A 13,648-nucleotide genomic window follows, 5' to 3' on the forward strand; every position below is an offset into this window, starting at 1 on the left:
CTGGAGGTTTGAGGTCTTGTTTGGGAGCTGTTTCTTCATGCTGTCTGTCTAGCAGGTTGTGTTTGGCTGCTATTTCTAACATGAGATGTATTTGTAAGTTTGAATGTAACAGAAGAATGCAGTTTGGGGCTAATCCTAAGAAATACCCCTTCTTGGTGAGCTCCTGGCAGTGCTGGGGGGAAGATGCTGTTGTTTGAGAGCAGCACCTGTATGTCCTACTGCTGTGCTGAAGGAAAGGAAATCTCTGATACAAACAAACAGCAGCACATGGCAGACAAATTGCTCGGTTACGCTTTCATGTGCTTCGTATGAGACCCTGCTCTGTCTGCTTTGGACCTTGAGCCCTCACTTGCCTTCGCACCCACTCAGTGTGCACGGCTGAATGGCAAGGGAAGCGGGAGCAAGTGCAAATTGCCCTCGTGAGCCCCATATAGTAACATGTACTTGTGGGCTTGTGCAAAAGATGAGTCGATTATTAAATGCCATTACCGCAAGTATTTCTTCTTCTCTCGCTCTTGTTGCATAGTTTCTGGCCCCGGCTCAACTGACGTCTTTGGGACGATCCTTTGAACCATGCGAAAATCATCTGGTTAGGGTTTTGCCGTAAAATTAAAACTCCATATTGTTTTTTCCACAGGTCCAGCTAGCATCCTAGATATTTTGATTACACCTGGCTGGATGTCAAAGCTAGTGTGGGTTTGGGATAGGGCCAATCAGAACTGATTTACAGGTTTTTTTGGGTATGCCATGTGAAGTTTATGGTATTATGTGATTTTGATTTTAACTCACTCGTTTTAAATGAAGTTTGCTTTGAATTTGGAGATAACAGAAATTCAATGGAAAGCTCAAAGAGTGCAGGTCTGCATGATTTAAAAATTGAAATATATTGTTCACACAGACTCTTTGGAAGTGAAATAACTTCATTTTTGAGAAAGCTAAAGTTAATAACACACATTGGATACACATGCAATCTGGGCCATCATCTAATGTAGCGTCCCTGTAGCTCTCACTCGCTTTCCTGAAATTAAGTCCATTTATATGACAAAACAAAATAATCTTTGCATCTCCTACTCATTTCTGTACCACAGCCCTGTGTTACATCACATCCACTACTCTACCCCTGGAAATTTTCCTTTGGAAATGAACACTATCATTTTTACTGTATAAGTAGAGGCATTTATCATCGTATCACACTGCAAGCAACCTAGTGATGCCAGCATCATATCAGCTTTGGTATTTTCACACACTTAAAGGTCGCTTTTCAATTCATAAAAAATCCAGCCAAACTTTTAGCTGAAAGTTGTGGTTCTTTGCTGAGAAAACCATAGTGACAGGCTAATTGAATGCCAGGTCTGCAAGCTGCAGACACCATCCGCTACTCCAGATTCAAATGGGAAGGGGCTGTGCTGAGGCTGGACACAGCAACTGGCAATGGGGCTTTATTTCATCCTGCAGCAGACATAATCTGCTTCCCAATCCTACAGCCAAATCCTGTTCTTCATTACACAGGTAAAATTGACAGATGAGATTTCCTCTTACTTCTGAGCCAACTGAGTCTGGGAGTAATATAGCATCAGTGTGTTACCCCAGGAGTTTTATCAGCTTCCAGTTGATAAAGCTTTTCTGTTGCTCACCTGTCTGGATGTTTTTGTCCTGGAGAAAAGCAACCATGCTGTACTTTTTCATCTTTTGCCTTCAGACCTTTAAGTACCCCAATGAAAACAGGCAAAAACAGACAAAGAGCACGAAACTTAGTAAAACTGTTTTCAAACGCATTCCTTGCCCCTTAAAAGCACCCCTACTGAAAAATTATTTCACTGCAAACATATCAGACACAGAGGATATGGAGAGGTTTGTAGTAGAAGCTACAGTTTATGAGCATCAGAGGAAAGGGAGAGTTGCTGTTGAGGAAGAGGAAGCAGATTAGAAGGTAAGAAGGCTATTGAAAAAGGAGGACATCAGTTCCATTATCTTATGCTTGTAACATGCACTGATGAATCTCGGCTTTGGATTTCTTTCTCATTTTGTTTTTACAACAATGGAGTGTTGTAAATTTGGTTAATGCACAGAGAAAATATTATATATGGATGAGTTTGGAAAAGGTAACTTTGAATGTTTTCCTTAAATGTAGGAGGCCAACACAAAATGACCTGATTTTCTAAGTTAGTCATCAGCTGTTGACTCAAATCTTCTGACAGGACAAATCCAGGACCCTGAAATACCAGATCCGGAACACTAGCAAAGAGGGTATTCCTACAGCATTTCTGACTAGAACCTAGAAGAAAACCCCGAGCAAAATTTATGATGTCCCTTAACTAAGGCTGTTGTGTACCATTTCCATCTGAGCTCTGCGGACTCCTGGGGTTTGAAATGGTCTTAGAAATTGGCTGATTTTCGAGGTGTTTGTTGAAACACAAATGGTAGCCTTTTTAATGGTTCACTGCTCACTAATATGGGCAATTTCATTTTTTCTGTAACTCCAACCCAATTCCCAGCCTAAATGAGAAGAACAGTGCAACAGCTTTCAGAACAGATTGGAGGTCTGTGCTGCAGTAGGCAAACTGGGTGGTGTCCATGTGGCAGTCAAGCTGCCTTATAATATTGGGCAATAAACAGGCAGGAACCTTTCTGATATTTACCAACTGCACTGGAGCTTCTCATCCTTGGGTAAAATATACCTTAGGATGCAAGAAGAACAGAATATTTAAGAATATTGGGTAATGGTCCATCCCCATATCTGGCAGTGGAGAGAGAAGGTTTTCATCTGTAAGGGATGTGTTAAAATGATGCGTATGTCGTGGTTGGGATTCTCTGGTATATCTTGAGTTACATATAAATAGTGTTCTGCAGAACAGCCAGCTAAAAATTGTAGGTTAATTAGGATTCATTATTATAGTAGAAATCTGTTCTTTAGCTGGATGTTCAAACAGAAGGTCCTGTTTATGCCTCCACAGGTCTCATACCAGTGTGTGAGTATTTCCGTGCACTTGTACAACCTCATGCAGGATGTTGAGTGCACCACAAATCCATGGTGCTGTGGGTTTCACCAATGGATCCTGCTCCTGCTTGTTTTGAGGTTGCTGTTTTGCGAATGGGACAAGGTATAACCTGTTTTGTCCCAGAAACACCCAGCAGTGTCTGTCTCGGTGTGGAGGTGGCAGCAGTGCAGTCCCCAGTAAGAGGAGGGGAGAGGCAGTGTGCCCAGGTGGCCAACAAGGCCAACAGCATCCTGGCCTGTATCAGGAACAGTGCAGCCAGCAGGACCAGGGAGGTGATCGTCCCCCTGTTGCTTGGCTCTGGTGAGGCCGCATCTTGAGTGCTGTGTTCAGCTTTGGGCCCCTCACTACAAGAAGGACATCGAGGCCCTGGAGCGTGTCCAGAAAAGGGCAACAAAGCTGGTGAGGGGCCTGGAGCACAAGTCCTGTGAGGAGCGGCTGAGGGAACTGGGGGTGTTTGGTCTGGAGAAGAGGAGGCTCAGGGGAGACCTGATTGCTCTCTGCAACTGCCTGAAAGGAAGGTGTGGGGAGCTGGGGGTTGGCCTCTTGTCACAGATAACTAGTGATGGGATTAGAGGGAATGGCCTCAAGTTGTGCCAGGGGAGGTTCAGGTTGGAAATTAGGGAAAGAGCAGTCAGGCATTGGGACGGGTTGCCCAGGGAGGTGGTGGAGTCACTGTCCCTGGGGGTGTTCAAGGAAAGGTTGGACGTGGGACGTGGGATATGGTTTAGGGGTGACAGTGGTAGTAGGGTGATGGTTGACCAGATGATCTTGGAGGTCTTTTCCAACCTTAATGATTCTATGAATCTATGTTTCTATTGTCTGGGACACGATATCCGCTCCCCGCTCTGTCTCCAGAAGGAGGTTGCTCTCTGCTCTCTGACAGACCAACACTTGCGATGGCCCTCACAGCCGTACTTAGCTTGAAGACACAGTCTGGAGGAAGCCCTGCCATGGGGGAACAGATGGGATTTGGGGAACAGACAGCTCTGCGCGCTGCAGATCCGCTCTGTTTACAGGCGCCTGTGGGCACGCAGACAGGCACGTCCACTCCAGCCGCAGAGTCAGCCGTATGCCAGAACTGAGCAGGGCAGCATCCTGCTTTGAATAGCAGCTTTGCCTGTCTGCATTTAGGATTATTTCGATAGAGGAACGTGAGAGATGAGAAGGACCAGCGTGTGCAAAGCCTGTGGTGCCTGGCTGTGCTCTCTCAGGGGGAGGGAGAGAGCTGGGTGTCCTCTGTGCATATTTCACCCCCTCCTGTGGGAACGGATGTCCTTCACATGAGCTTGTGCTTATTTGTCCCACCTCCTTCTAAGTTCTGTGCACCTTTTTGTGGCTACCAGCATTTATCCTCAAGATACCTTTGTGACATGGGGCAGTATCATGCTCATCTTACTGACAGTGGCCTAGGACTGGAGAAGCCAATTTGGGCTGTAATGGGGCCGTGCACTGGACAGAGTTGTGTTGAGAGCTTGTCCAGTGCCCAGTCCTTGGGATCAGCCACCCTTCACATGTAGTTTGCTGGCAACAGGGACCCATCAACTCAACATAACAGTGCATGAAGTCAAAGGCAGCCACCATCGCTTCTGGCATGGTAGGGGCTGGCTGTGGAACATATTGTGATGCTGCCTGTGATTTACCTGTGCAGAGTTGCTGCTCGTGGGATGGCTGGGCAACATTCACAAGGAAGCCTTCCAAAATTTGTTCTTCAGCAAATTTTCCCATGTTACCTGAAAGGAAAATGTTATGAGGAAACGGAGCTGAGTGCAATTGTAAATGTGTTTTAGATGTGGCAATGAACTAAGCACTCCTGATATATCACTTTTCCCTTCCTGCTGACACATTCCTTGGTCCCCTTGAGTAAGAGAAGGAAAACAGGAGAGGCAGTTTGAAGAACATGTTGTCCCTGTGATTGACAAGAGGCTGTATAAATCAGTCAAAGGGAATCCTCCAGGCATTCCCTCTTGTGGGAAGATCCCACAGTGCTCTCTGGCCATGCTCATTCTGTCTCTCAGTGTTTGTGTACAAAATGTGTGGGTGGGAGACGAGCTGGATTAGAACCTCTGAGAGGAACAGACATGAGCTTTTGTAATTGAAAGCAGCTTTCTAGGGAGGGGTATGACATGGGCTTCCAGTAAGTAGACACAAATAGTCCCCAAATACTTTGGAACAGATACTAGGCTCCTGTGGCTCCTAGCTGCTGTGTGGGTCTGAGAACCTGGACAAGCCCCAGTGAGTGAAGTTTCAACTCCTGCCTGATTCCGTCATTCTTCAAAGCAAATACTTTAGTGTTTGGTAACACCCTGAAATGAAAAGTACAACTATCCCTTCTTCCCTCCGCAGCTGTCAGGTGCTTTAGCTGCTGTTTTACATCATTATAGCAAACAGGAGGATGTTAGGAAATTATTTATTTCTCATAAGCATGAATTTGTAGCCGTGAGGAGAGGTGATGCTCTGCCTTCCAGGCCATCGGAATGCCCTGAGTAGCCATTTTCTGATCTTTTTGTCTCCTGATGCTCCTTTCTTGTGTGTGTCCTCCTCTTCCCTCTGAATGCAGCTGTCCTGTACTGCTCGATTGTAATAATTGCTATTGCATCCTTAGGTGCCCTCACACTGCTGACATCTGCCAGGGATGCCTTGGAGGCAGACGTATGAAAGACCTCTTGCTCTCCTAGCAAGTCATTCTCAGACGTTGCAGTTTTTGAGTGACACTCAGTAATTGGTTAGAATGGAAAAGGTGATGTGTTTGCCACAAGTCTTTGAGCCTGTTGAGATGGTGGAGTCTGTATGTTATTGGGATCGTTTATCCAATCAGGTTGTTGTTAAAAAATCTCAAAGAAAGTTTTTGCACCAGCTAGATTGGCTAGGTAGCGTCTAGTGTAGAAGAGGCTCTCGTAGTCACTCCTAATGTCATCTGTTAGACTTTTTGGATACTTCTCAAACGTACTCTTCTCATAAAAGATCATTTTACCATGGCACTGTTTTGATTCCCATGTCTGAGCAGCAATGGATCAGCCTCAGCAGGAGAAAGCTTATCTAACCTGCTGAAACCAGACCAGTCTACTGAGCCTGCACAACTCGACTGCACGAGTCTTGAACACAGGCTCTTTATGCAACGCTAAAATTTTTGCTAATGGTCTGAGGCAGAACCAGAACGTGCAAGAGTTCATACACACACACACAAATCAAACTAGGCATTTAAAAGTTATCAGAAATTTCCAGCCCACCTCAGCAGGGGTTTATTTTGGGTTTCATTCAAGCTTTTGGTGAAGGTCTGGGTAAGTTTTTAATACAGGTTTTCACGCATCCATTATGTGGCACTTAAAACACACCGACTGTCAGGAATCTTGTTTCTTTCAACCACCTTTGTGGAGCAATAGAGCAGGAGGAGATATAAGAATAAGAACAAAATCATATAAAAGTAATGAGACCTTTGTTCATGTCAAAGAGCTCTCTGACCATATAAATTGCAGATGTGGGTAAGATAAATTCCCTAGCTGGAGAAGTATTAAAATAAAAACCATGCTCCCAACAAGAGACAGGCTGCTGAAAATGCAAGAAGGGAGAATTGCGAAATAGTACATGTCGAATTGCTGGACTGGATTTCAAATGCCAAAGATAGTTTATGTAAAGCCTTGCTCTGCTGTAAAATGTAACACTATCCACTGGCTAGCCTCAATGAAGCTTGGTCCCAGTTGTTTTAAAAAATAAATAAACTAAAAATCTTCTTCCAGCCCATTAAAGCTGATTTATGTTTTGCCCATAGATTCCTCTGTGCTGGATCTTGAGGGACTCAGATTATAGAAGTGATTACCTCACTTTTGTCCAATCTGGTTTCTCGTTCTGAGGCATCCCGGGCTCTCCTTGCATTGCCCTGACTTTGCCTGCTGAGACCAAGAGGGCAGTTCCCTGCACGTTTACCAAGTGGGCATAGGATTTTGACCAATTAAAAGCACCTCCGTTAATTCTCTTGTTTCACTTCAGTGTTTTCTTTTTGTTTAAATAATAAGGGAAATTGCTTATGGGAGCAGCTGTACTGACAGCCCATCACCATCAGATTGCTCAGTTTATTCTCCGGTCTTGGAAAGAAATCTAATAATGTCCCCAAAAGTATATGGCTTCACTTAGCACCTAACGCAGGTGGTCTGTGTGATCAGCCCTGGGCTTCCCTGTGGGCTGGTCGCATGGTTAGCACAACCGCTGGTGGAGGTTTGCTCTCTTGGTTCATAGCTCCATTGCCAGTACACAGCATGACCACGAGGAATTCCCTCTCTCTCCATGCCACTGAGTTACCAAAGTGGTGTGGATCTTAACAGGTACTCTTCAGATGCTCCGAGAGCCTCAGCTGGAAGCATCTCTCTAGTGCAGCTGGAGCCTTTTGGGTTGTGGACGTTGCCTTTCGTGTTCTTCCTCATGGAACGAAAGCGATAGTCATGCATATGCCATTTTTTTTGAAGCAGCTTCACTGAGCTTTGCGGTTTCAGGGTGAATCCTACCATTTCTTGCAGCTTTGTTTTCACATAGTGATGGCACTGCAAGACTCCGTGGTACTTAAATTCAGGCATTCTCAATTTGGGCTTTTCACCTCTGCCAGCATTTGGGATTCATCTGCTTGTTCTTTACTGAAAAGAGAAGTTTGCTTATAATTCCATTGCCGCCTGCCATGGAAAGTGCTGTAGATGTAGGAAGAAGATGATTCAAATTACAGAAACTAGTTAACAAAACGAGAAACAAGTTTGCTTAAATTGGTTTGTACAGACAGGACTTTCCTGGCTACGTTTATTTCCAAGTTTATATGGCCATCTGTGGCTTCCCTGGGGTTACAGTAATACGCAGGTTTAAATAGGACATTGCTTGAGTACTGTGGAGAGCATCTGCAGACTGTCTGTGCTTTGAGTTGGCATGTTCAAAAGCGATCGTCATTTTGACTCCAGTGGGAAGAGCTGCGGTCCGTTTGGGTGGGAGCAGAGTTGGGCTGAATGCTGTCAAAACCCTTGTTGTACCAAATTAAGAGGAAACTGTTGGCTGCCATCCGACTGCTGTGAGTCTCTTGCTCCTTTTTATGTTTCAGTTTTTCTCATTGAGGTGGAAGACCTGGAAACTTCACTTCTGAATAATCTCATGGTGTTTAGAAATGTCATTAGCATGTATTATTTTATTTTAGTAGTGCACCTGGACTTTTTTCCCACTTTTAACAGCCATGCTCTTTTCTTGCTGTCATCTACATCTGTCTTGATGTTTCTTTTTTCTCCCTCAGACATGTCGAACGAAGGTGATTGACTTGAACGATGGCGTCTCTCAGTATGCCTGGTATCCCTGCACGGCCAACTTCCAGTACTCCCACATGACACAGACCATTTTCTGGCTGAAGGTAAGAAGCACACATGTCGTTCAGAAATCTCCTCTTTGCCTGCATGTACAAAGTTTCTGCAATAGTTGAAATATCATCGGACAGCCTTCGCAGGGCCAGGAGGGTCCTTTCTTTGAAGTACGGTTAGTGCAAAATAGCAAAGCAAAGTCTCTAAACACCATCTAGAGAGTTAGTGGAGAAGTCCCCTCCTGTGGCAGGTCTGTTGAGTTTCTTAGAGGCTACTGCTCCAGCTGCAAGGCTGTTTAACTCGAGTTTTCTCTAGTTTATGTAGGAGAGAATGGAAGAGAAGACTCCTATGTGATCTGAGATGGGAAATTATAGTTTTAAAGCCCTGCTCTTACTTTTTTTTTAAAGTGCAGCACAGTTCTTCACCCTAACCTTTGTGGGGCTTTTGTTTTCCCAGGCTTATTTTTCCCAGCCAATGGTAGCTGCGGCAGTCCTTGTTCACCTGGTCACTGACGGCACCTACTACCTGGATCAGAAGCAGGAGACCATTGGTGTGCAGCTGTTTGACACCAAAGAGCAAAGCCATGATCTTGGTAAGACTATTTTAATCACATCCCTTTTTATTGCTTGTTTAATGGTACCCCTATTCACAAACTGTGACCAATACTCCTGCTTAGTTTTTCCAGGATCAGACAGAAAAAGTGCTTGCTTAATTGTCCAAGACCTGAGTTTGACTAGAGTCTGTTGAAAAAGATGCATCATTTTTCCCAGACATTTCTCCACACCTGTTCACTGTTTTCAGAAGTGTTTAGTTCCTCTTTAGCCATTAGAATAAGGCTATTTTAGTGCTTCGTGCAGAGAACCCCCCTGGAGAGACATTTACAGTGATACAGATGAATTGTTGGTAGTGGAGAGTGAGAGATTAACCCTGTTCTGTACCAGCTGGAGCAGCAAACACTTCTGTTTCATAAGGTGTAGTTGGTTGGATTTCCCAGTCAGAGGGGGCCGCATCTAGTCCTGCTTGCAGGGAGGTTTCCACAGCTATTTAATGGCCTGGAAACTGCATCTTCTAAAGCTCCATTGTAATGTCTCCCATAAGCCTGGAGGGGCTCCAGGGATGGCTGCTGAGCCAGCTGTATGAAGAAGGCCATTCACTAGTGCCATTGTCCAGTGTAAGAAAATCATCATCAAGATGCTTTGATGCCTTACAAGGAGATGGTTTTATTACTCTCAGAGATTTTTTTTTTCTTTCTGGGATAACAAAGTCTTCATGAGAAATGTCAGTTCATCTAGGCCAAATGTTTTCATGCAGAGTATTCCAGGTTTGATGAAGGTCTAACACCAGGGCCTTTGTGGGCTGGATGGAGGATTCATTGCCTCAAGCAAATATGCCTGGCAGAGGCCACGGACCTGCTAGTCATGGTGAAGTCCTGGGACAGAACATTTTGGTTTCTACACTGGGCAGAAGTACCTGGACCCATGAAAATTGTGTCTGGTGCATTGATTACAACTGCGTTTAAGATCCAGGATCAATGAGCTCTCTCTAGCTCCCAGCTCTGTGTCAGGGCACGGCTTGCATAATTCCTTTCTAGCCTTCCTTTGCCCTTTTTTCCACTGGGAAGAAAGCTGGCCACATTGTCTTGAAAGCATTTTTTTTAAGGAAACATAGCCCCCTCACCCAGCTTTCTGTTTTACCAGAACTTTGCAATTTTGACAAGCTCAAACACAAATGAACTTCCTCCTAGTGATGAGAAGAAGAGACACACACAAGTGGACAGTGTTGGATGACTGTCCGCTGTAATATGTAACGTTCGTGGGATGCAGAAGAAAAGAAAGAAAGTATGTGTGGTGTCTGCTGTCAGAGAACAAAGAGAAATTCAGAGCAGTTGTTCAGGTTGAGTCAGGATAGCTCCCAGTTTGCCAGAGCCCCTAGATTGGTCTTATGCTTCTCCTTTTGCAAAACAGTGGCACATAGCTCTTTCCCTCTGAGAAATAAATGACGGAGACACGAGCATGCCAACAAATACTTAATGCGACATTTTACAAAGAGACAGACAGATTATGAGAGAAGGAGAACAAGAAAGAGGAGCAAAGAGGAAACTGAGGGCGAGGTTTTGAAATCCTGGACAAAGTTGCAACATGGGTTTGGCATGGCTCAAACCGACGCCTGCAGATCTTCACAGCTGAGATGCTGCCTTCATCATGGAAAAGCCCCTCTGACCTCCTCAGGGGAGGCTTTCCTGGAGCAGAGAAGAGGTGTAGGTAGGGTACCCAGCAGTTCTCACTCAGTCAGAGCTCCCAATCACTGTTTTGTCTGAGTTCTGGGTGCAGCATTAAGCCCTCCTCCCGGATGTTGTATTTGATGTTTTTGAATTATCACCGTGGCAAGCTAGAGACTGCAGCTGAGATGCAAACTTTGGCGTGCACCAGATGCAGAAGTGACTGTAGACAGTCGGCCAGCCTTAAGCAGAAGTCAGTGGCTAGCTGAAAGTACGGCCAAAAGGAAGAAGCAATAATTTAAAGCTTGATCAGTCCTCGGTGTGTTAAAGCTCACTCCCATGAGCAAAGAGCAGTGTATCCAGAATTACTTCTTTCCCACCCTGGCCAGAGAAACCTTTTCCCACGTGGACTCCCAGAAAATAATGAGAAGCTTCTTTTGTGTCTCGGGGGGAGATGGAGAGGTTGGGATGCCAAACACCTCAGCACTCTTAATTCAGAGCATTTGTAGATACTGGGCTTCGGCTGCTGGGTACTTTGCAAGAGGGATTGAGGACTAAATAGGTGGATACAGAGCTACAGGGGCAAGCACGAAGACAGCTTTAGCACCCCTGCCAGGGGCTCTTGTACTATCTTAAGTAGGTTTGTGGTTTTTTTTTGCTAATGAAGGCAGTTTGGTTAAATGAACCTGACTTGTTCAGCCCCCGTTCACCTTGTCAGGATCAGAAAGCGCCAGCAATTGCAGCGCAGCTCCGAGGTCTGTTTTGTTGTGGACACCACCTGAGTGCGAGGAATGAAATTGAAGTGAATAAACAGCCTCATACCATAAGGTCTTTTTTGGCTTTCCATCAGAGAAGGCAGAAACTTCCAAGGAATTTGGGAACCCGGGATTTCAAGTATTAACTGCACCTGTTTGTAAGTGAGAAACGTGCACCGTTCCACAAGGAGCTGATATCAAAAGACCTGTGGGAGGCAAGTAGACAGGGAGGTTATTTCAGGGTCAGGTAAAGACCAAAACAAAGAGAGGTTGACTTTTTTGTTTTATTTTTTTTATTATTATTACAGGAAGATTTTTTTAAAGTAGAGGGTGGGAGATGGATGTTTAAAGAGAGTGGTCAGAAGTCTGTCTTAATTCACAGGAAATCACTTTCTAAGGAGAAAAATGAAAACTTTTTTATTCCTTCCCTTTTGAATCAAGAAACCTGAACTGGAAAAAAAAATAATAATAATAGAGATCCCTGAGCCAGTTAAACATGCAAATAGAATTTGTTTTATTTCAAATTCGTGAGTGTATCAGGGTAGCCAAAGGGCCTGGGCCAAAGCCGTTGCTGGGGGAGCTCCAGCGAAGCGAACGGAGCTGGAGCCAAGTTGATCCTCGGAGCGGTGCCACGGAGCTGCCGAGGCAGGGCTTTGCAGTCAGCAGTCCAGCCGTGGATCTGAATTAACGGATTTGGAGGCCAAACGACAGCTGTCTGTCCTTTGAGTTACCCCTGAGATGGATTTGGCCCCTGCGAATTCTCGTTGCCTCTACTTGAAGGTGGGAATTTCTCCCTGAGTGTCACTGAGCACTCCTCTGCTGAAGAAAGGGGATTTATGAAGTCTACTCAGCACCTCGCTGGTGCTGCTGGGCACCTTGACCTCTTTGAGACACTTCTGTTTTCGTGAGCCACAATTATTTTCTTCTCAAATGATGTCACCTGTAAAATCCTCAGTGGGTCCATCACCCTTTTTTCTCTCTCCAGTAACATCTTTGCCCTTTTTAGGAAAGAGCAAGATACCCCAAGGCTGAAAACCATTAAACAAAAGCAAAATTGGGCACGTTTGGCATAGAGCTGATGCAAAAAAAAAAAAAAAAGTTTTATGTTGAGTGCTAATGACATGCACAGCTACAAACAAGGCGCTGGTGCACTGCCCGTGGTGCACAAAGCCACCCAGCCTGCCGGTACCATTTGATGCACGGGATAAAGGCTCCAACTGTCCTCTCAGGCTGGTTTCACAATAGCGCGACTCCGCTTCCTCTGTGATGGTTGCTCCTGATTTAACAGAGCACAATAGAAATGTAGCTGTGGTCTAAAGAAACCGCTCTGAGAGCCTGCCGCGCTTGCAGAGAGAATGGCAGCCTTTCTTCAGCTGTCTGGAGGGATATACTTCTCTGCTAAGCTCTCCAGAGCGATTTGGGAAGCCCCTCCAGGCAGCTTACCATAACTTTTCAGCTCTATAGGGCCATTCCTATGGGTGAAATGCTTCTGAAGTGCCCATGGCCTCAGGAAGCGATTGTGTTAAGTCTGACCCTTCCTCTGATCTTGTCTCTCCTCTGGCAGGTGTCCACGTCCTGAGCTGCAGGAACAATCCCCTGATTATCCCCGTCATCCATGACCTCAGTCACCCTTTTTATCACACCCAGGCTGTCCTCATTAGCTTCAGCTCCCAGTTTGTGGCCATCTCCGGGGTGGCCCTGCGTTCCTTCCACAACTTCGACCCCATCACCATCAGCAGCTGCCAGCGAGGACAGACCTACAGCCCAGCGGAGCAGAGGTGAGCCTGTCAGCCTGCTTCCTTCTGCCTCGCCACCCACCGCCCCCACGCCAGGGCTGCAGGGGAGGCAGGAGGGGCACCGCGGCTGAACCCTGCTGACCCCTTTGTGTTGCCGGTAAAAAAAAAACGGCAGTGTTCTCATTGATCAGGATGGATGGGACATTTAACCCGCATAGGATACTGCTAGTGAATTATTTCCTCTTCCTTTCTCCTCCCTCCTTTATCCTAAGCTTGGAATTGGGGCCAGTTAACTCTCCGTGCATTCCCCCGCGCGGCAGCGTTTCAGCCGCTCACACATCGGCCTGGATCTAAATGGCTTTGTGCTGCTGAAGTGCTATGGGGACCTCCCACGGAAGCATTTGTGGGGAGACAAAGTGATGCTTGTGCCCCGATGGGGCCGGGTCCTGCAAGGTGCTCAGCCCCGCGTGGCAGGCGCCTGGTCGCCAGCGCTCGTGGTGCTTTTGCGGCTGGGGAAGGGCCCTCAGCACCTCTCTGGATCTGGCCCCCATTCTGAAAAGCTCTGTGGGACCCCCCAGGATGAAAGGTTTATGGCTACCGTTTTATTCTTGTTGTTATTACA

The 13,648-nt window shown here is 45.9% G+C and overlaps 1 protein-coding gene across 19 annotated transcripts in view; it reads left to right on the forward strand.

The window, feature by feature from the left end:
• Window positions 1-13,648, forward strand: part of PAPPA (pappalysin 1) — a 361,421-nt gene that overhangs the window by 294,116 nt on the left and 53,657 nt on the right. For all 19 annotated transcript variants that reach the window (XM_083807365.1, XM_083807367.1, XM_083807366.1 and 16 more), the window contains 3 exons: window positions 8,257-8,370; window positions 8,774-8,909; window positions 12,855-13,068. In XM_083807365.1, the coding sequence (XP_083663491.1) occupies window positions 8,257-8,370; window positions 8,774-8,909; window positions 12,855-13,068 (464 nt within the window). The remainder of the gene's footprint in view (window positions 1-8,256; window positions 8,371-8,773; window positions 8,910-12,854; window positions 13,069-13,648) is intronic.

The sequence above is a fragment of the Anser anser genome (genome assembly GCF_964211835.1).
Source record: "Anser anser genome assembly, chromosome: 21".
NCBI classification, from domain to species: domain Eukaryota; kingdom Metazoa; phylum Chordata; class Aves; order Anseriformes; family Anatidae; genus Anser; species Anser anser.